The following is a 22,990-nucleotide window of genomic DNA, read 5'->3' as shown; positions in this document are numbered from 1 at the left end:
AAAATGTAAACTTTACCAATCAGAGTATATTAAAAGATGACACTCGATGTGTTTATTGGCGCTTTTTTACTTCACTGACATTTGTTCTCCTCTTTTTTCTTTTTTTTTTTCCTCGGAAATGTATCTCGGAGGTGTACCTATTACATGGAGCTCGTTATGCAGTAACCACAATTACTATCGGATCGTTCACATCGGCGTCAAACGTTGACACGATGAGAAGCACTGCTATATGTAGAGTTAATCTGCTTTTGTCGTGCGCAAAACCTCCTCCCGAGCCTCATTCACTATTCGAATTTCTAGTCTTGTTCCATAAACCGCTCAATGTATTCGTCAAACTCAGTAGTGTCAAGTTTCACAACATCACAATCAACTACGGTCTTTATTTGATTGCTTCAATGTTGCTCGTTTTGAATTAATCCATAAATCCGGAAATTTCGACGCCTTAAAAAAATGATATTCGTCACGTAAATTCGGGTTTCGCAAGAGTTCCCCCCCTCTCCTATGTACTAAATCGTTGAAACTGCTCTACATTTGAGATTCTATGACAGTTGATGTACACCTCCGTAATGTACATGCACTGCATGATTTCATTCAGGACACCTGTGGCTAATATTCCTGGTTCCTATTGTACTAAGCGATCGATGACGTTATTACAGTTCGTCCTGCTGCCACTATTTCCATCATTCACCACACGACCTCAACGGCGTGGTTCCATGGGGTGAATAGACGACGGATTAGAGCATTCTAATGCAATTTTGGGACAATTCAGGAAACATTGGAGTGTTTGTGAGAGAGGACTTCAGTGGGGAGAGGGGGACTTTTCCGATAACATATCTCTTTTTGCATTGCATTGCAAAACAGTTTTTTTTTTGTTCAGGATTAATCCTTACTACAAACACGCACTCATGTTCCTAGTTTCCATCCGAAAAAAGCGCGAAATTCTTCGTACTATCTGAATTTCTATGAGATTAATCGGATTTCCATGGTAGTGCAGAGTGGAAATTTTCGTGCAAAGCCTACGGGAAGTGAGAATTATTCAGGAAGCCATGCTAGTACGGTTAGGGGATGCAGCCAAGGTCACTGCAAGTTTGAGAGAGCCTATACGGTTCGATTTTTTCAGGAAATCCTCTGGATCACTTGCTCCAGATCGTATGATAAATAATTCTAGTAGAGTATAAGACACAATTTATAAGCGAAAAAAAATTGTACTACTCTTTCGTGATTATTTTTTCTTTTAAAAATCTATGAGTCACATATAATAAACCTTGAAAAATTTTTAGGCTAATGGTTGGAAATACTGAGCAAACATTATGAAACGAAATGTTGGATGTTTTTGCATAATTTTTTTCTACAATGAATAGAATTGTCCTTTTTTTGTAGCTACACACGTCTGTGAATACAGAAATCTTAATAAAAACTTACACCACTCTATCCACCGCTACACAACCATAATCTTACAATTTTTATCAGTTAGCTTAGCTGGAACCATCCCCGTTTGCAACGTAATCCATTCATGTTTATTCCAGTTCTGGATGCTATCCTTTCACAGATCCTTCGGAGATATTATGACAGAATGAATAGAAAATGTACCTTCATGATTCGGATGAATCAATTCCAGGAAATTCGTTTCGTTTCACTCCTTGATACAGTCGCCTTTCCAATACACAATTTGATGCTAAAAAAATATACAATTATTAATTTTCTATGTACATTCCTTCGAATTTCATTTCGTAGAATAGTCATTTGTGTAATTTCTGCTCATCATCGAAATTACCGTGACGTACAGAAAAGCAATCGAGTTCGTTTTGCGCAATTATTCCATGACACCAACGCTTTTCTCGGGATTATTATTGTTGCTCGGATCCACACTGCCTATTTTACGATTGAAGTTGATTCTAAGGGATTTATTGACGTTCGAGCATCAATGATCACAAAATTTCTCAAGTGAATTCATTCGGTTTTTTTTTTCAGGGTGCAATCAGTAGAGGGTGAGGCCCTCATCGAATCCATCAAAATTACCGATCCATTGTGCTCGTTGTTTATCACTTTCTGCGATATGGATAATCCGGTTCGTGATTTTTTCAACAGATAACCCTCATCGATTCACTCGCGCACCTCTATTATGTTGTATGTGAGTGCGCTTAGTTCGAGATGAGGTCTTCGTGAATGCGGGACAATCGCACTTTTTCGATATTTTTTTTTCTGTACTATCGCTAAAATTTCACATATTTTCTGCAATTTTTTTTTCACTCGTTTCCTCTCTACATTTCCCTTTTCTTCTCGAGATTTTCTCTCTGATTTTCGGCTTTGAGTACACCAACTGCTTTAACCGGCCATTTTCCTGCAGTTTTCACATCCAGTTCTTCTAATCCGCGTTTAATTACAGGTGTACTTTATTTTTTAAAGCATTTTCCTTTTTTTTTCGCAAGACATTCCATTTCGCGGAGACAAGTTTTTGTCTTCCTTCTTCAAAAATAGGCGGAAATTCTTAGAAGTAGAGTTGTCTCTTCATTTCGTTCGGGATGACTGTTTTTACTTTTCTATTATTGAGAGACATCAAAGGGTAAGGCGATGAGATCACGAAGAGGTTTGAGATTGAAATCTCCTGAGAAACTCGTTTATTTTTTCAAGGACTTTTAAGGAAGCAACAATTCTTTTGTCATATATTTGCGAGTTTGTTTGCATTGGGTGGCGCACGCAAACGTAAATAAATACTTTTTTTTATCGGCAAGCGTATACAATTCTAGTATGCTTTCGCAAAAAAAAAATCGCTTATTAAGGAGAGTTTCTGGTATATCTAAATATTTATCAGCTTGGTAGTTCAAGAAAAAAAAAGACAGACTTTGCTTAAGTGGCAAAATTCTAAAATGTATTTCCAGGAAATTTTTTTCTAATAAAAAAATGGTTACAGATCATTGTTGCATGAAAATTTAAATAGAACTGCTATTTGCGTCCTATCTTAACGACTTATTTTCGAGAGGTCGTAAAAAAACTGGTCAGAAAACAACCTTGTGATGGAGAACAGGCACAACAACAGAACCGCGTCAGGAAGAGCGGAGGAGGAGTACAGATTTTATGACACTCTCCCCATTTACATTTTACATTTACATTTTTTAAAATAAGCGATTTTTTCTTGTGAAAAAGACTGCCATGTTGGTATTTACTTTTGATTCGTAATCCAGCTATCGGAAAAAAGAACATAAAAAATTTTCTAGGATTTAGTTCGAAAAAAGAATTTTTAAAAGTTATTTAGTGTCCTACGCTCAATTCCTCGGATTCTTTCTTTCCTGGATCAACTTTTAATCATCGGTTTTTAAACGTTTTTTGGCGGCCATTTGACTCGCCCCATAGCTTTTTTATGAGCGCCCGCGTAGCGTGAGTCCTTCATATTGCTGTGCGATTCTTTTGCTGTGCCAAAATTTGAAATTGAATTATTCGATGTGAATATTTCGGAACACGATAACGTTACGGTGGGTGAGTTTCCAGAAAAAAATACGCTCTAGAGTGCCCAGTGCTTTTGTGATTCCGGAATGGGCGTTTTTTTCCCTGTACAGTTTGCTATACGCTTGTGGATCTCATCGTATGATATCCGTGTTTATGTGCGTAGCCAGCTGCACAACACAACTGAGGCGCTTGGTCGACGAACTGGGAGTCGCACTCCTCGTCCTCGTCCTCGTCTCCACTTGACTGTCTGTCGCGCAAGCTCCCCTCCTCTGCCGCTAGACGATTCCTTCGCGCCATTGTCCCTCCGCCTAGCGCCTCATTCCTCTAAAACGACTATTGAAGTGACTAATGCCCTTCATTTTTGCATTTTCCCGTCCTGCCTAGACGTTTTACTTACTCATAGCTTAATCGGTCACAAAAATTCCCAAATTTCCCTCCATTATTTTCAATGTTCACTTTTGCTCCATTAGCTTCATACTTTCCCTTGTACTGCTTGAGGTCCACTTTCCGTCCTTATCGTACCTGATCCAGACAACACCTAACTCTATAACATCCTTCTATAAAATGTTTTAAAACGCTAAATCCTGGTCAGAAAAAATTCAAACGTTTTGAAGAATTCACAACAACCTTGTCCTAGTTTCTCCAATTTTGACCTTCACTCTGTCCGACTTCTGGAGCAAGGACAGTCGGATTATAGGTTTTACGCTCTTTTGAATGCCGTTTTCGCGCTATTTTCAAAATACATGTTTTGCTACGCGGAAAATTCAAAAAAAAGTGTAAATCAGAATGAAAAATTCAGGACGAATTTAGCTCTTCAATATCCGTGGATTTTGAATTTATAGTTCAGTTAGAGGCTAGTGCATATGTCTTTCAGAACTCATTCCTCTAACTATTCCGATGTTTTAGCGGCAATTGAACTCAATACGTACTTGTTCCGAGGTCAATGAGGTCACCTCATAGTCTACATATCCTTACTGTTTATTTGCTCTTATTCAAAGTAGCTTAGCGCTTTTCCTGAAACCATATACTATTTCTCTCTAGATATTGATGATATGAGGAAGAAAAATATTTTTTTGATACAAATTTACGATCTCCGCGACTGAAAGAACCTTTGGTTTATTTGCACGAAACGTCACGTGACACATCTTTGAGAGTACTCCGAATTTTTTGTGGTTTTTTCTTGCTTCAGTGAAATATTTTCGGTTCACCGTCACTTTAAGTTTAAATCTGAGCTATTTGTTTTGTGAAAATACTTCATTAATTCATTTTTAGTAATATGCGATTCTAAAAAATTTCCAATCCTAATTTTTTTAGAATGTATTCAGTCATATTTGTGAGGTCATTTTGTTGTTTCCAAATAAATATAAAAAGTAAATTTCTTCAAAAATTTTAACGATTGCTTCGCTTTCATGCCAAAATCAATAGTGACCAGAGAATTTCGCAGGCAGAAAAGTTTTTTTCTTCCTGGTGAAGACATTTAGAGTGCCTTTGAAAAGATATGATCTGAACATTTCTGAACCGGACATTCCTTATTTTCTCCTCAATCATCAACATCTGCTCTACGATTTGCACTTTGAACAGACTTTTCAACTCCTCATCTAGTTTCTTTTTCCTTTTGTGGGGTGAATACGCAAAGTGGAGTTATTCTAGTCCGCATGAATTTTCTCCGGATTAAAATCCTACATTACTAGAAATCATATCGAATGAATCCGATGTCAAATTATTTACCATTTTCATGGATTTGCTAACAAAACCGCTCTAATTCTTATTTATTTCAGCAGAAAGAGATAACCACTGCGCACGTTTTTCACACTAAACAGCAACGACAGTATCCGCAGACGCGAAAAGTTGTCTACACCCCCTCTAGGGGGTCAAGTGAGTGATAGATTTTTCATGTTTTCTTATATATACATTTTTCTGTTATGTGAAAATCATGTACATACACGGAGATGTTTACGAAAACGTCTGAAGAATAGTTATATCAACGAGATAAGAGTCATCGGTGGAAATAACAGAGCGTTTGCAGCGAGATGCGCACCGACTGTGCAAACTTTTGCTCGCTCCACCTCTTCCTATTTGCATCCCTATATGTCCCATGCTAAAATTTGATGCTCATCTCCTGCACGGGAGAATTCTCAAAAGAACTCCTTACAATTTATCCAGCACACTGAATCCTGTATTCACAGCTGCACAACCTCATTTGTTATACATACAAAGTATCCAGAGAAAAAAAAAAACTTATTCCGTTATAGGGAGCATGTATACGATGTCGGCATCCCCTGCCTTTATAGAAGAAAGCGATGACGATGAAAGTTATCGCAAACGAAAATCATCCAGCAAGGTTCGAATGAATCCGGAATCACTAACTGGATTTAGAAAACTCCTATGAAAAACATCCATGTTTTAGGCTCTGGTGTATCCAGCACCTGCCAGATACCATCACAATCAGATTGTACAAGAGGCAAGTAATGACAGTTCTTTTTCATTCTTTTCCCTCTACAAAACATGTCATTAGAGCGACTGGCGATTGTAATCAGGGCATTCTTTGAGCATGTCATTTGCTTGTATCAATATCGAACTTGACACCAGTCATGTTCACGGAATAGTAAAACGATTCGATCGATAAGCTCCCGAATGATTCGTATGAAAATGCTCCGAAATCCTGTGTCTCTTTCAAATTCGTGTTGTCCCCTAAACATGCACGGTACCAGCGGCTGTAACAAGGTTTTTTCGAGAGAAAAATGCTCAGCACGTTCAATAACATGGTTTTTTGGGGAAACCAGTGCTACTATATCTATTCAAATTTTCTAAAAATAAATAGCAAAAATCTCCGGATGAGAAATCGGAATTACAAAGACTAGGTTGTAAAGTATCTATAGGTCGTAATTATTTCAAGGGAAAATTTTCGGCACAAATTCTGGCAGAACATCACTTCATTTTTCAATTAATTTTTCAGATCTGAACGAATGTTCGAAATCATATTTTCTAGAAGTGAAACAATGATGATATAATAAATCAGTTTTCCCTATACAAGTACAAAATGCAATGGAAAGAATTTGAACAAATAAACAGATGAAAAAAAATTTATAGAAATAAAACGACCTCACATAATCATTTCAGACAACACCTCAACTTTTGATTCTCTTTTAAATTTATTTTTTATTTTAAGCTGGTCTAACTCGCATCAGAATTTATTGGGATAAATTTGTATTATATTAGCTGTATTGTATAAATCGTTCAAGATTTATGATATCGTTCAATAAATAAATAAATAAATAGCTATATTATTATACTGTTATTACTTTACTCACACTTTATTATACTACATTATTATATTTAGTTAGTTGGATTCAAAAATAGTATTTTTGATTTGTTTCATGGATTCATTTGAAATTTTTGTAAGAAGATCGGGAAGAGAATTTTAGAGAGAAAAGCGTGTCTAGAGCTGTTATTTCTGCTAGAAAAAAACTTTCTATCCGGGCTACGGATTAGGGCTGGATTGAGAAATTGGATGGATTTCTTGGATTTTTATTTATATAGATCAAAAACATTGAATATCTATTGTAGAACTCGAAACAGTCATACCATTTTAATAACTATACTATGAAGACCGTTCGATTTAAAGAGATCGCTTTTTTTGACTGGAATACTGTAGTCGCTATAGGAACCGAATTCAGGTAGCTATATCCTACTCAGCTCCGCTAACAATATCTGCTCCAAGTTCACCGCTTTCTCGTCCGCTAAGCAGTTCGGAACGGAATGGGGTCGATGAGTATTGTAAGTGATTTTTTTCCATCATTAAATTGAAGCTTTACGCCTTCAATAATCGCGACTGCGACGAAATCCCAAAACTAGTCATTTTATAAGTCGTCCTAGATCTGATTCTATATTCTTTGTTCACCCGAAAACGTCAACAAAAGATGCATATTACATGAGAACGGATAAAAACACGTATGCATTGTACTGAACGTACGTGTGACACTCTGGATCTCATTCAACGCCGTGTTTCTAGTAAAACTCCTCATACATACAAAATTCCTTTTATTGAGTCTTCTAGATAAATTTTGCAACGTTTTCCTGTTTCGTTGTGTGTTATTTTTCACACGTGACTGCGCACAAAGAGAAGAAAGTAAATATTGAGTAATTCGGTCAACTTGAATGTTACTTCAAAGAATTGGATAGTTTCTCGGACCATCTACACTTGTGATAATAATGTGATGTTTTTTTTTTCCTTCTTTCAGCGCCTCTTCAAGATTATTTCGCTGACCAGCGGCTTAATCAAAAATCATTTTCAAGCCCTGAATCTGTGGAACGTGTGAACGCGCGGGGAAGGCATGAAACAGAGTTTCCAGGTAAATACTGGAAGGATTTTTAATAATATTAGAATGAAGAGAAAGGCTAAAATTTAAGGCACCATTGTAATTTTTTTGTGGACAATACTGAACCCAAGAGATTCTAAACACTCCACTATCTGAACAATTACTTCGCAAACATTTGTTGCTATCCTCTGTAGGTATATTCCTGGACATCATGGACATTTTCTACAGGCAATCCATATAATCTATTGGATTTAAACTCGTATAGCGTAAAACTAATAGGGATATTTGCTGCGAACGGAAATGTTCGGCCACGCCCACCACGTACAATCCCGTAAAAGTGATCGGAGAACGGAATCTAGAAGAAGGATTACGTATCGAGAGGTGCTCTTGAACTCTGGCATACGTATTTCTAGTTTTATGGTCTACGGTACTAAGTGTTACTGTCGAATTGGGCGTGATTCGTTGTCGTTTACCTTTTCCGGCAACGTTTACAGTGAGTCTCCACGTTTTGAGTTCCTTTTCTCAGAGGAAAAAAAGTAGAACTTGCCCACCGAGGACTCTCTAGCCCTTCCTACCCTCAAACAATAACTATCAATCGAATATTTTTGACGTTTTTTTTTTCTCTGCGCAGAAACTAGCGGAACCAGTATATTTCGTTTCACTGTTCCAGATTAATCGTTCCCTTCATTCTATCAAAAATTTGCATAATTTATTCGTATATATAAGTTGAACATGTTCAGTGCGGATTGCGTATATTGGTGGCGAATCCATAAGTCCGGTGCATTCGGTACCAATCACAACTTTGCCGTCCACGTATCGTGGTCCACTTATTGATAGCCGTGCATCCACACGTCTAGCCGAATCCGTGGTCTCAGAAACGACTACTATTCAAGAGCTCACCACTATCACAACTACAAGGTATTTTTCTAATGTTTTAAATAAGAGTTAAAAAAATAGTAATGTAATATTTCAATCTTTTTGTGGTATTCCTCTTTCTACCTCCGCCCTGTTCCTCACTTCATGCTCTCATCCTTGTTTCTGGTTGCTCTGGTTCATTTATGAATTTCCTTAAATTAAATAGAAACTAGAAACGTGAACAAATAATCCCAGAATGAACGCTGGGACAAAAGAAGTCCCACTGTCCAAGAAAAAAATCAGGAAGATTCCAAAGAAATCCTTATTGCTGAAATGGTAATCTCAGCTCTTGTTAGTACTCGAGAACAGATGGGGGAATCCTCGAGGAATTGATTTATTAATATTTAATAATATTTTAATGTTAATAGTATTTTTTAAATTTTATTTTAATATTAATTTTGATAGACATTAGTGGAAACTGTAGATCAATAGTAGACCAAACAAAATTTGATCTTCCATCATGAATAAAAAATTAAGCATTTTTTGTTTCACGATATTCAATTTGAATATCCATTTCACGGCTATTCTATAATCCTAGTAGTGCTCAGATTAAAATATTTTATTCGTAAAAATTGGTCCTATTTTTCCACATCTATCCCGAAGAAGCGTTCATTTTCCAGTTCATCGTAAGCTTTTAATGCGATTATTATGAAAATGCAGGAGAAAAATTCAAAAGTTTGCGAATATTTCGATATCAGTCATAAATCAACGGGAAGACCCGCATGTGCACAGGGTATTTGTTTACTTAGTTAAAGCAAATAAAAAAAGAAACCCTCACTGGTTGTATTTACCTCAAAAACTGAAAATTATGAAGTTATTTGAATATTCAGGTTCCAAAAAAAGGCTCTGGTAACAAAATTGAAATTCATTGAAATCATCTTGTTTTGTTGGTGTTCACTGGATTTTTAATTTACAGGAGTTATATAAGGACCTATGTATAAGTCCAATTTGTCCAGTAACCAATTTTTTTTAAGATTTTCTAAATTTATATTTAGAAATGATTTTATATAGGCTTTACGAAATTGTCTTTATTAACTATTTCGCTGCGTATTCCTCTTAAATATCCTCGATAAATCATTATCCATATTTTTTTCCACCTGAAGATAAGCTGTATCTCCCCCTGAAATGAAACTCTAGCAAAATCTTTTTTCTTCGATTAATTCGGGGAAAAAAAGGTTTCATGTAGAAGACTTTCGTACAAAAGTATGGATTTACATGAACTACTGTCGCAAAATCCTTGCCTATTTAAAGGATATTAAATTCTTTGATTGGGTTCTGATTTCCAACTCATCCTATGTTTTCAAAACGTTCTTTTTCACTCCTCCATGGCTCACAAGTTCAATAGTCCTATCGCTGAGGTTACATTTACCCTCAACTGTTTTCACGAGTATTGAGGATACTCTTGTCAAATGCTATTCTTACAGTACCATTGATTACAGTTCCCTCTTTGAATGCTGTTATAGTTTATAGTTGACCCACCCTTTTGCTCTGTCGTAAATCTCCCATCCTTAAAATTCCTGGAACATATACTAAGAAAAAGGGCACTGAAAGCACTAGTAACTGGTAGCATCGATGAACAAAATATATTCTCACTGATAGATTCCAGAATAAAAGAGTGAAAATTTCCTCTGGTCGATATTTCTTTAGTAAATCCTTCACCGTTTTTCCTCGGAATTCGCCGGGATTTGATCTAATCAACATATTCTTAGAGATCCCGGTATTTCTTTATATACTCTTGGCCTTAATCCAGATTTGAGCGCACCACTTGTACAAAATTCCGGAACAAATTCTTTCGTTCTTACATTAACATGTTCATTCAATTTACATTATGATCACGGGATTGTGGGCAAGAAGAGGATCTTCATGCATTTTTTTTCCGGAAATTCATACATATACATAGTTCTAGTTTGAGGTATAGAGTGTCTGAGTCACATGGCATGCTCCGTCCTCTCTCCCGCCGAGTTTTCGCCAGGTTTTCAATGGAAAACGTCAATATTTCCATATATGGTGTGTGTGTGTGTGTGTTGTGCTTGGTTGATTCGAAATGCAAATAGTGCTGTTATTAGTCCTATACGTGAAAGCTCGTGAAATAGTCACGGATGAATAACTCGAAATCAAAGCTGGGATGGTTACTAAACAAACATCGAACATCTATCAAATCTAATATATTTCACCAATAACGAACTTAACGTTAGTATCCACAAATTTTTCGTTCAGGATTATTTCGTAACCGTGAAGGCGTGGTCATTGACGTGAACAATATTTAAAAATTGATCGAATGCACTAGTTAATTATTAGATAGTTTTTCTATACCATTTTGGGACGAGTTTTCAAGCGAACGTTATGTTTATCCATCTGTTCAACAATTCGAGCACTCCTTCTCTATGTGCTCTACTTTGTTCAATGTGCACGTGCATGTACGTGTGTGTGTGAGTGTGAGTGTGTCTGTGTGTCAGTCGGTTCTGATACTTTTCACCCTCCTAACCATCTATGTGTTTCATCAAAATCGCCTGATCTAAAACCATATAATCGTCGGCTAAGATCTTGAACCGCGACGCATTCAAATCGAAACAACAGCGCATAACTCGTTGACCCGTATTCCTGGCCGTTTTCATCCGTTACCACCACCGTAGTGCATGCCTTCATCCTCTTCCATGATCGCACTTTTTAAGCCATGGAAGCCGAAGAAGGATAGATGGGCCGAGGAACAAAATCCTGCATGGTAGACGCCTTCAATTACTTGTTATCCTTTCTCAATTATTTCCTTCCCGAAAACAGCCTCATTCACTGACGAGTGAACGTCGAAAACTCGCCCACATAACGTGTAAAACACGGTATTGTTCTCAATTAGGCAGCCTTATTTTTCGGCGAATTCCGAGGGAAAAACTCCCGTCGCCTTCCAACGTCATTATTTAGGTTTTCGGTCTTTTACATTTCTGGTTTAATTCGAATAAGATTGGATGAGAAAAATTTGTTTCTTTTTTTACCTTGTTGGATATGCCACGCAAAAAAAATCGATCGAGTTTTACTCAATGGTAATTTTAATTGATGGTTTTACTTCTATTTAGCCATATAATAATGAAACAAAAAAGAAACTGCTTAGATCTCTTAAACATTAATTAGTGCCGTCCTTGAATTTATGGATAATAGATGGATTCGGTGATAAGCTTAAACTAGACCAATTTCGGTCTCTTAGCGCTTTCCTGGTGTTATAGTTTAATTTCAAGAAAACGAAGAAAATGATCCTTAGGTAGTCATCGAGAGTGGCGAGCATGAGAATAAAGCTTCGGATTTTCGTTCCAATCCTTGCCGTATCCTCAATCCTTCATCAATCCTAACAGAAACAGCCCAGTATTCGTTGGTTTTTTTTTTCCAGACAAGTTAAGCTGAGTACACTTCCCCTGCGAGCGAATCATAAAGTTAAATGAATCGATTATTTTCACTAAACGCTACCAGACTATCGGGAATGTGTCCTGGGATATTTCCTGAAAAAAATCATCAAGATAGATTCTTTTTGTTAATTTTTAGAATTAAAAATTACACTTACTTAATCGTTTCTAACATATATCAGGGTAAGTCTGAACTTTATTATATACCAATATCTCCTCAAAAAACGGAGTTCGTATAAAAAAAGACTTCTTCAGCACAGGATCTTCCTGACATCATTTTTCCTTTTTTTATGTAGTATATACATAAAAGAAATCCTGAGAAAACTGACACGGATATTGTTCGTTTCAAAAAAAAAAAAAAAAACCACAAGAGTGTTTTTTTCTCGAGAATCTTTTCGCGTGGTCTCAATATTTTTATTCATTTAAGCCACGGTCGCAGTTTATCTTCTGAGATGCCTGGAGTGACAGAATTAGCGCAACGCTTCGAACGCAGCTCTCGTAGCGATAGCGGAGATACGACAATTGGAAGGACCACACCTAAACCACCACCAAGAGTTGTTGTTGTATCGAAACCTGGTCCAGGTGAGTCAGCCGGTGATTTCAAAATCTATCATGGATTTTTCTGGAAACGAATAATCAAAGAATTTTTTCCCCTTCTACAGAATTTGTTTATTCGTCTGATGAATCGAAGGTACGTCGTATTGAAAGACCTGTCTACTCGCCATCCGATCAGAAATCCGTGCTTTCCACCACTGTCGTGGACATCGAACCTCCAAAATTCCGAACTGTTCAACCTCACTATGTAGAGGAAAGATATCAAGCTAGTTGTTTCCCACTTTATTCCAGAATGATATTAGGATTCTTCCTTACAATTTTCAAATTTAACAAAAAGAAATTTGGCTCTAATTGTAGCTGGAGGAGCAGTACCGTTCTGTGAAATCGTACACAGGCCCAAAGAAGGAGACGACCACCTACAAGACGAAGGAAGTGATTATCCCAACTGTAGATAAAAAGGAAACAAAGGAAAGCTCCAAGGTGGGCCAAACTCTTGCAAATACACCCAGCAAAGTCACCACTGACTCGTAAAAAAAACCGATCGACAAAAAAAAAGCGGCGATTCTTTTTTCATGGAATTTTAATGCCAGTAAAAAAAACGTTGGGTGGCAAAATATTTCACAAAAAAAGCATTCAAGAAATCAATTCTAGGAAACTATTACTGGGCATACGGTATTCTCCTCTCGTACCGAACATCGTACTTCACCTAAAGATCAGCAACGTGAGCCAGAAATCGAGGAAATTCGTGGAGCCACTCCAGTTAGGAGTGTTGTGGAACAATTTGAAAGTAAAATTGAAGGTGAAAAAAATCGATAATTTTTAGATGAAAGAGATCTAGCTAGTAGAAATATTGTTTAGAGGGTCGAAGGACGCCTGAGAGACGTCCTTATCACTACAAAGAAAAAATCGAGGAAACTATCACTCGTGAACAAAGAGGTTCTCCAACGGAACTTCGTGAACGGGTACGAAGATATCGATTTTGTGTGATTATAACTGTAAACATATAATTTTTCGTAGAAAGTAATATTCAACTTGTGATTTCCATGAATTAGGCAAATTCAGGAAGTGTACATTCCAAAAAGTGACCTACTTCCGACGAGAAAAACCTATACCGAATCAATTACGACGTCGAGGAAGATGTCCGGATCGGATCGAGAGCAACCGTATCATGGGAGAAGAGAAATAACGAGGGAGGAGGTTGAAAGAGTGCCACCGTTTAGTGGTGTGCGCGAAACGTACACGGAAGAAGTGAGCAGGGGTCAACCGTACACTGAACGTAGGGAAGTTCGACGTGAGGAAGTGGAGAAAGGCACGACCGATACGGATGAGTACAAACGTCGTGGCACAACGGAAAGAGGAAGAGTTGTTCCTGTCGAGAAAATAGGAAAAGTGAAAAGAGAAGATGTGACTCTGGAAACAGTGACGGAAACCGTGCACACATTCCCTCGTGCTGTGGCCCCGAAACCTCGCTCTCCTACACCGCCAAGAGCTGCGAAGAGTACGCTGGAGATTTCTAAGGAAGAAGTTGTGGAGGAGAAAAAACAACCGGAGAAACCTCCACGCGAATTCCAACAAAAGAGAACTGAAAGAAGTGAGAGGACTGAAAGGACAGAGAGGACCGAAAGGACAGAAACGGAGAGAACTGAAACCTACGAGACCGAGAGGACGAGGACTACAGAAGATAGCACCAGGACGACACCGTCGCAACCTCAACGACCTCTACGATCGGTGAGTCCACGAATTTTGTAAAATTTTCAGATTAAGCGACCATTTAAGCTGAAATAACATATTGTTCTAATCACTGTTGTGATCTCAGAGGAATATATCATTTAATTTTTGTTCCTTGAAAACTTAATTTTCTCTAGAAAACATACAAATTACAGCATCCTTTCCTTCACCAAGATTATTGCTGTAATGATATTGTTCTACTTTTGGAAACAAAGAGAATTCTTTCGAAACCGCTACCATGAGAACAAATAAATTATAATTAAGCTGAACTGGAGGAAAAGTAAACAAAATGGGATTTTTTCGCGTAAAGTGCAGAGTAGAATGAACAAACGAAGAGTCCGGATGCGCTCATATGGCATCAGTCATTAGATCCGCAAGTTAAAGGATACGTCCTACCGTGATCCATCTATTTTTTTTCCAGTATTTCTCTTTAATTTACTCTACTAGGTTTGTAAAGATGTTTGATCAAGGAAGCTGGCTGAATTCATACAAAAAACTAGTAAGTAACCACTTGTTGAAATTTACTGTTCTAAAGTTGTTCTGTGAGTTTTTCGCCTCGATTTCCTTTGTGAGTCCTCGTATCCTTATTTTTTTCCTTACCTACTCAAACAGAAACATTCAGAATGAAGAATAGAAAAGACTTGAACTCCTTCAAAGAATTAAGCGCATCCAGAATTTTTGCAATTTAAAGATCTTGCCAAAAAGAGGAGAAAAATACACCTCAATCATTACCAGTAATTTTACTGTCCTCATCCCCCGAGCTAGTAAAATACACGCTTACATATGAGGGAAAAATACAACATACTACGTTCCAAAATACGTGGAACTCAAAACATTACTGTACTTAGTTCCTCAATTGTGGGAAAAACAGATTCTTCACCAGGTATGGAGCTTTTTTCGGGTTGGATTTGAAGAGTGGGCGCACCTGTCATTCAGATCTCTTTGAAATTTCATTCAAAAAAAAAAAATTCAATTTCAGGAAATTAACATCTTTTGAAACAGTTGGAGAATGCTGGAGATTTCTTTGATTGTTTCATTGTTTCAACGCCTCGTCCGCCTAACTCCACTAAGCATTATCACTTCTTTCTGTTAACAATGCAAACTTTCTACACAGATAACATATCTCCGTGTCTCGACACTTACACTGTATAAAACGTAAGGATACTGATAAAACGGCCACAATCATCAATGAAGTTTTTTCCTACACTCCTCGTCTCTTCTTCTGACATTCCTACATCCTCAAATCTTCTCTGAAATACTTCTTTTTCTCTAATAAACGATACTTTTTCAGGATATGCCGTCCCTATACACGGAGGAACATCACCACTATTCAATGTAAGCTTTTAAAATCACATTTCCGGATTTCTCATATATTCTATCATGTTTTCATGTGAATTTCTCATAATAACTGCATTCAGGCGAACAGGTGGAATTGGCGGAAGAAGTACACAACCGTCAAGCGGGTGAGTTTCAAATATTTACTAAGCAAAGCCGCGAATAGTCTGGCGTTCATTGAGTCATGCACCTCCTCCTCTCCCTTGTCGGGGGGTAATAAATCGGTCACAAATAGGCCGTTTTTAAAGTGAGACCAAAAGTCGAAAATTATCGCGATACAAGAAGTTTGAAAATAAAAAAAAAATAAAAAATCATAAATAAAAATTAATTCTCTAATTTTAGCACTTTTCCATGTTGAGAAGAATAAAAATACATATTCTTATCTTAATAATACGAATTATTCTGAAAACGAGGAATTTACATGTTTTCAAAGACCTAAGAAAGTTTCTTTGGCCAGAAATTTCGGAAGTCTTCCGGGGGTATTGTCCTTAAAAAATCCATTCTCGGAAAGTTTTATATTGTTACGAAAAATCTTAAAAACTTCAAATTTTCAATACTTCGATTTAAGGAAGTTCCTCTAGGCCCAAAACCTCAACATTTTTCTCTGAAACAAATAATTTGTAGTGATCATTATGGCTACCGCGCAGTTGCAAATTTCTAAAATAATGTCCCTTATAATTTTATCTTCCAGATGTTTTTTTTTCTTCTCATACAGCTTTAAGATCTGGAGAATAGCTTGTAGGGATGGTATTGATAATGGAGAAAAATTATGTCCTAAAAGTAGTGTGTGGATTTCAAAAAATGAATGCATCAAAGCTTCACATCATCATCAATTACATAAATATTTCCTTTTCGTAACAATATTAAGCTTTCCGAAAAAATCCATTTTCCGAGCAGTCACAGCTCCATTCGCTTTTTTTTCTCGGAAACATGTAAATCAGTAAATTTTCGCGTTTTTTGGTGAATGCCATTCGAGTTCGCGCAGAACGTGGGTTCCTCTTTTTTGTACAGAAAAAAAAAGTGGTTCTTTTGTCTAAACGAGTTTCGTTGAACTCCACAATTGAATTCAAGGCAGACTTTTGTCTGCGAAGCGTTAAGCGGCGGGGAGGGGAGGATTTTTCTGGAATCGGATCAGACTAGCATACTCATACTAGTTCATAGTGTGATTTGCATAAAAATGGCATTTGAACGAGGCCCCCGTACGATCGCTGAGCTGCGTTTTCGCAGCGTTGGAGGACCGACAGTTCGTCGAGTACATACATACATATACGGACAGCTAGCTGCTCTATCCCCCTCTATTCGATTGCTGTATGACAGCGAATCAATTTTGCAAACAAAAATCCCATGGATACGCTTCATCCATATGGCGGCTTTCATTCAATGCGGCACAGTTCATCAAGCTGATGATGCCTGAAAGCTCATGTCAATTATTGCTTGCTATCTGTCGTTACGTGGGATCGATACCTCATGTTCCCCCTTATCTTTCAGTATTTGCTCTTTGATAACATTCCCACTTTCTATTCATTTCTTCAGCAATACTACTCTCTGTGTTTGCTGATTCAAGAGAATGTCACAATTGTTTTTCTTTTCGGCTTTTTTTTTTTCTTTCAAATATCCCAAAAATAACAGTCGATTACACTAAGATTCCAGAGTACATCCACACATCTAAAGGGTTCTTCTGGGTGATCTTTCCTATAGGTAATCCGAAGTAATCATGGATAGTATCCAACCTCGAACATTCCTAAAAACAAGCAAAAACTTCAATCGACTTCATCTTGACGATGACTAATTTGAAATTGTACTCCAAGAAACTGCTCTCAGCGCCAGAAAAAATACTTGTCTCTAGGAGTATTATTTCCTTTCTATCATTTCGAGATATCCCTAAAATTCTGGATTAGATTCTCCCCCCTCAAAAGTCCCCAAAAATGAACGTTTGTGTGTACATCGAATGTGATTGCGTATGGCGCAAAAATTCCCTCATTACTGTAAACAACGCTGAACAAATAGAGGTAATCAGTTAGCTAGGACGTAATGGAATAAAAAGCAAAAATGCAATATACGTATATAGTTTCTGGAAGAAAAAAAATTAAATTTGTTTTAACATTGACATGGAATTTTGCTGAGCACTTTTCACGATTCATCGAGTTAGAATGAGTTAGTTATTCCTATTATCGTTAGCCAACATGATTCGGACCATATTTTTTTGGCAGTACGGCCCGCTGTTCTCGAAATATATTTGGATAATACAAATTGAACAATTCAATGGACACTATTCAAAAATATTTTGAGATCAAATTCGTGGACCAGATACTGTAACGTTCGAACAATTCTCGTCGATGATAGTCGCCTATATTTCATAGTAATGGTAACTCATACCTCAAACAAAGTTTAATTCAATTAAAAAACGTGCAGCGGTGTAAAATCCAATCGTGCAGCCCTTCTTTTCCAAACGGCTTTTTGTTGACTCCAATTTTTTTTATGGCACGTACACAAAAAGCTCTCCCCCTCTCTTCTACCGTAATCTTGCACGGTCATTTATGTTTTTATGCTGATTCCTTTTTATAACCAATATAGAGACTTTTTCAGCATGGCACACACCGGTACCGGCGAATTTATCTGTAGGTTTATTTTAATAATTTTAATTTTATAGTAATATACATGAAAATCAACTCTGGATCGGACTTCACTCGTGTTTTTTGCAGCTGGCAGCAGTGTGACTGCGGGAGAGATCCGAGAAATCCGTGAAAGAGAAAAGAGGGAGATGAGAGGATTGAACGATCGACTGGCGGCTTACATTGAACAGGTCAAGAGCTTCAAGGCATGGAAACGCAAAGAATCCTTCAATAACTCCGGTTATCCTAGGTTCGATTCCTGGAAGCTCAAAATCGGAAACTTAACCATGATTTGGAAAGGTTGACGAAAGGAAAACACGCTCCAGGAATTAGGATGATGTACGAGAAGGAGATAGCGGTAAATTACTCCTCATTTTTCACGTCATTTCCCTCATCCGAGAAAAAAAAAACTATTTCCTTGTCCATCTCTATGTCTCTAACATCCTGGAAAATATCCCAAATAGGAAGCACTAAGAACTATGAATATTTTGCGATTTTTTTTCAGCAGTCACAGTCGATCATAGCCGATGCTAAGAGGGACTATGGAAACATGGAAAAAGAAGTGCGTGGTCTCACTGCTGATCTAACAGACATCCGATCGAGGTTCGACATTTTCCCTCTAGGAATCATTCTGGATTTCTCCTCCTAGAAAGAAATTTCAAGGACACTTTTTTTTAGATATGATGCCGCCGTAAAAGCCCGTGGTCAGGGTAACGAGGACGATTTGATCGTAAAACTTTGCGACCTACAAGCTCAGGTAAGGATATTTAAGTATAAATATATTCCATATTAGAATAAAAATAACAAACTATAATAGATAAATATCTACTTATGAAGAAAGGTGGAATTATGTATTTTTCCAGATTTGCATGACAAAAAGACGCAACGCAGTGATTGATGAGGAATGCAAGCGCATCCGTGCTGAAAACCTCAAGCTCAGCTCTGATCTTGCTGCTCAGCGACAAGTGAGTTTCAATACGAGGAGAATAACTCTCATCACTCTTCTATTCATAGTAGAATCCCATAAAAAATAATTTTTTACAGCTGCTCGAGAAGGAATCCCTTCAAAGAATGAATTACGAGCATCAGGCACAGGCCCTCATCGAAGAATGCAAAATAATCGCCAGTAGCAACAATGTTGTAAGCATTATTACAATTTCAGTACTTCCCAAAAATACGATCGCAGGAAAAATCCAGCAATTATTTCCAGAAACTCGACAAATACAAATATCAGGATACAACTGAAGAGAATCGTGCTATCTTCAGGCAGGGACTACTGGAAGCGATCGCCGAAATCCGAAAACTATACGATGAGGTAGAATTCGGGATTCTTAAGACTCCAGATTCCTCTCTTGGATTAAAAATAAGCAGTGGACATCTTCCAGGATACATCGAAGTTCCGCAGTGAAATGGAGTCGTGGTATAGCAAGCAGGTCATCGAAATTCGTACAAGCAGTCGTCTTGCCGCCGATGCTAACAGTACGAAGGTGAATATTACATCCAGAAATTATAGTTCCCCTAACTTCCAAGATTTTTTAGGTATATTTTTGCTTTTCAGGAAAAGGTGAAACAACTACGAACTCAGCTCACTGAAATGCGCACGAATTTGGCTAATCTTGAAGGACGAGTGAGTTCACTTTTCCAGAATTTCTTTATCTTCCTCCGTATCGCTAATCCCCTTCCATTTTACAGAACCACATCCTCGAAAAGCTCATCCAGGATCTGAACTACCAGATTGAAGATGAAAGCCGTGTCACCATGGCGCATCTTAGCGAAAAGGATGACGAGATCCGTGCCGTTCGTGCTCAATGCCAAGCGATTACTGTGGAACTCGAAAAACTTATCGTTGAAAAAGTTGTAAGTAATACTCTACAAATTCATCCAGATTATATTACTTATCTTATTAGTAAAATTAGTATATTTTAAGAATCTCGATGCCGAAATTAGCAAATATCGTCAATTACTGGAGGGTGAAGAAAATAGGACACACGGAAGAGTCATTTCAACTGCTAGCCATTCTTTCGACGGTGTATCGCAATCAAGTATAAACGCCTGCTTTCTTCTCTGACGGATTCCTGAATCCTGGGAGAAGACCAAGTATTTCTTTTAGTTGCAGGCGTACACGTACGATCTAGCGCTATTCGCCGTGTAACCGGAGCAAATCGTTATGAAGCACAGAGATCCGCGCAGGGAAATGTATCAATTCTTGTGAGTTCATTTCTCTTACAGTAAACTATCCACAAAATTCGTCTTTCCGACAGAGACCTCATGAAACTTCCAAATGATGTGTTCTATACAGTAATGAACTATTTAATTGTGCTGCAGTTCTGGCTAAATGTCCATGAAATTCTTGGACGGGGAGAGATAAGCATGCATGCAAAAGTTTGGTGTAACGTACAGTACAATGAAGTGAATTGGGGTTCTGTTTAGTGCTAATCCTGAAATTTCCAGGATGTTGCTTCCGACGGTTCTTTCGTAACTATCGAGAACACGTCCGTTTCACATGATGAAATGATCGGCGAGTGGAGACTACGTAGTTTTGGTGGAGGTCGTGATGTTAGCTTTACTTTCCCGCGAGGATTCGTTCTTACGCCCAAGTCGAAGGTTACGGTAAGTACAGTATCAAATTAGAAGGATAGCAAAGTGGGTGCAACTATAAACGCGTCGTTTAGATTTACGCCCGAGGAAAAGGTGTCTACGCTCCACCACATTCGTTGGTGTTTGAGGCTGAGGATTCGTTTGCGACCGGAGGCGACGTGCATACCTACCTCTATAATGATGAAAACCAAGTGAGATTGTTTTTTTCTTTTTTTTTGTTTCATATGAGGGAATTAGAGGAGGAGGTGATGGCGGATTTGGGCGAGTCACTTGACCTCACTTGCTGCCATACCTCCTCAGTTAGGTGTAGAATTTTTCTTTTAAATATGACTTGTAATAATTTGTTTTGTGTTCAGGAACGAGCCACTGTTATCCATCGCTCTTCACAATTTTAAACTAGCTCATCCAGTGCCTCCCTGCCATAAATGCCGTATTCTGCTCAATGCCAATGCTTCGTAGTTTCATCAATGAATCAATATATGTGTCACAAAACAAAAACAACAACAACAACAACACTGCGAACACACAACCCTATGCTTCCTTCTGTGTAGTTTTTTTTTATTATTAGGTTCTTTGTATAAACCTGTTAACGCACAAATGCCTCTTGTGACTGCCAGCAAGCACCGTAATGCTTCTCATTCACCTATCACCGTCATGTGTCAGTAATTCCGTCCCCTTCAAACTCCACTCGCCTTCCCGGATTTTCCCTCACACCTTTGTTCGCGGACATCAATGTGTGCCCTTTCAATCCTCTCACGTATGAGGAGTCGGACACGATGTACTAGATGGGATTTTTTCATCTAGTACATCGTTTTATTTTTATTTTCCCTACGGTTCCGCGTACCACCTTTCAGTTACCTTTCCTTAGTCCGACTGCCCCCGTCAATATTATCATTTCAGCTGAGAAATTAGATTTATCAATAAATCTATATGTTATATGTCGTTGTATCTCTGAGGTAGCCACCCACGCAGTGGCTCATTAGGTGAAAAGAGGAAAAAATAGAGGTGCCTTTAAGAATTAATAATTTTAATCCCCTCCGAAAGGGGATTTGTACGAAATCCGTTTGGCCTTCATGAATATCAAATTCCAGGACGTTCTAATAGTCCACGCGTTTTCTTCTTATCTTTACAGGACCACTGCAGGACGTCAACGTTTGAATAGTGTAAAAAAAAACCTATAAAAATAATAAGAAATAAATAAAAATAAAGGCATAATAAGAAACAAATAACATAAAAACTAGATAAAATTGTGTCAAATAATACATAACGCAGAACATTTCTGAGTAATATATAGTTTGATTGAACATCCTTTGGAACGATGGAATGAGGAAAAATATAGACACTGTAGCTAAGAAGGATGTTGGATAATCTTTTCATTTATCCCCAAATCAATACAATTATTTAGTCCAGAATCACAAAAACACTCTGCTCTCCAAATGTGAACTTTGAAAATTCTGAGCATAGAGATAAAAAACTGATAATTTAGTATCCTGAGAACCGATTTTTGCTGAGCTCCGACTCAAATCATATCCATATCTGTGAGTTAAACATAATATTTGATTCTTCACGCTGTTGTCCATGATTGTCAGGAACTTCCGTCGTCGATTACGGATCACAGAAAAAAAAAGAAAACTTATCTCACCAGTGAAATCTTAACTAGCATGTGGGCATATTCCTCCCATAACCAACTGCGTTCTATGGTTCTGGCTTGGTTTTTTCATTCCTCCTTCTTTATTTTTCATCCTGAAAACTACTGAGATAGTGTATCATTCCTCCTTCTTTATTTCTCATCCTGAAAACTACTGAGATAGTGTATGTCAATCAAATCCAAGTTAAAAACAAAAAAACATATAATTTTATTCAACGGTATGTAGGAGTAAATGCAATGTACTTATTTGCTTCCTCTCTGTGATGAGGAAATTTTGAGGATTTCTGCAATTTCTTATTCCTACTATTCGTAGCAATTGAATTTAAACACTAACAGTTCACAATCCCTTTTTCCTGGTAGTTCAAGCGAAGAAACTCGCTAAAACTCTATCAGGCCAGTCATATAGTGAATTAAGTTCTGAACAATTTTATAATGAATGTTATAATG

At 37.5% G+C, this 22,990-nt stretch overlaps 1 protein-coding gene across 4 annotated transcripts; it reads left to right on the top strand.

Moving 5' to 3' along the window:
- Nucleotides 1–641: 641 nt before the first annotated feature.
- On the top strand, nt 642–21,290 carry RB195_026226 (uncharacterized protein; the record flags this gene model as incomplete). Of its 4 annotated transcripts, none has more annotated exons than XM_064214681.1 (32): nt 642–718; nt 1,972–2,068; nt 5,223–5,319; nt 5,697–5,785; nt 5,852–5,909; nt 7,126–7,221; nt 7,686–7,796; nt 8,504–8,681; nt 12,495–12,649; nt 12,730–12,887; nt 12,980–13,102; nt 13,274–13,421; nt 13,481–13,584; nt 13,685–14,350; nt 15,642–15,685; nt 15,769–15,813; nt 18,272–18,303; nt 18,388–18,488; nt 18,548–18,655; nt 18,803–18,900; nt 18,976–19,054; nt 19,161–19,262; nt 19,342–19,437; nt 19,508–19,612; nt 19,683–19,784; nt 19,856–19,924; nt 19,990–20,154; nt 20,225–20,339; nt 20,408–20,505; nt 20,749–20,907; nt 20,970–21,086; nt 21,252–21,290. In XM_064214681.1, the coding sequence occupies 32 exons, from the start codon at nt 642–644 to the stop codon at nt 21,288–21,290; spliced, it is 3,831 nt and encodes a 1,276-aa protein (XP_064070562.1). The 4 variants fall into 4 exon arrangements, with proteins under 4 accessions (XP_064070562.1, XP_064070563.1, XP_064070564.1 ...); XM_064214684.1 differs by lacking the exon at nt 642–718 and adding an exon at nt 1,821–1,912 and having other exon boundaries at nt 12,730–12,758; XM_064214683.1 differs by lacking the exon at nt 642–718 and adding an exon at nt 1,821–1,912 and having other exon boundaries at nt 20,414–20,505.
- Between the last annotated feature and the right edge of the window lie 1,700 nt (nt 21,291–22,990).

The sequence above is a fragment of the Necator americanus genome, chromosome X (assembly GCF_031761385.1).
Source record: "Necator americanus strain Aroian chromosome X, whole genome shotgun sequence".
Taxonomy (NCBI): domain Eukaryota; kingdom Metazoa; phylum Nematoda; class Chromadorea; order Rhabditida; family Ancylostomatidae; genus Necator; species Necator americanus.
Note: the sequence above shows the minus strand (reverse complement) of the source record. Positions and strands in the feature narration are given on the sequence as shown.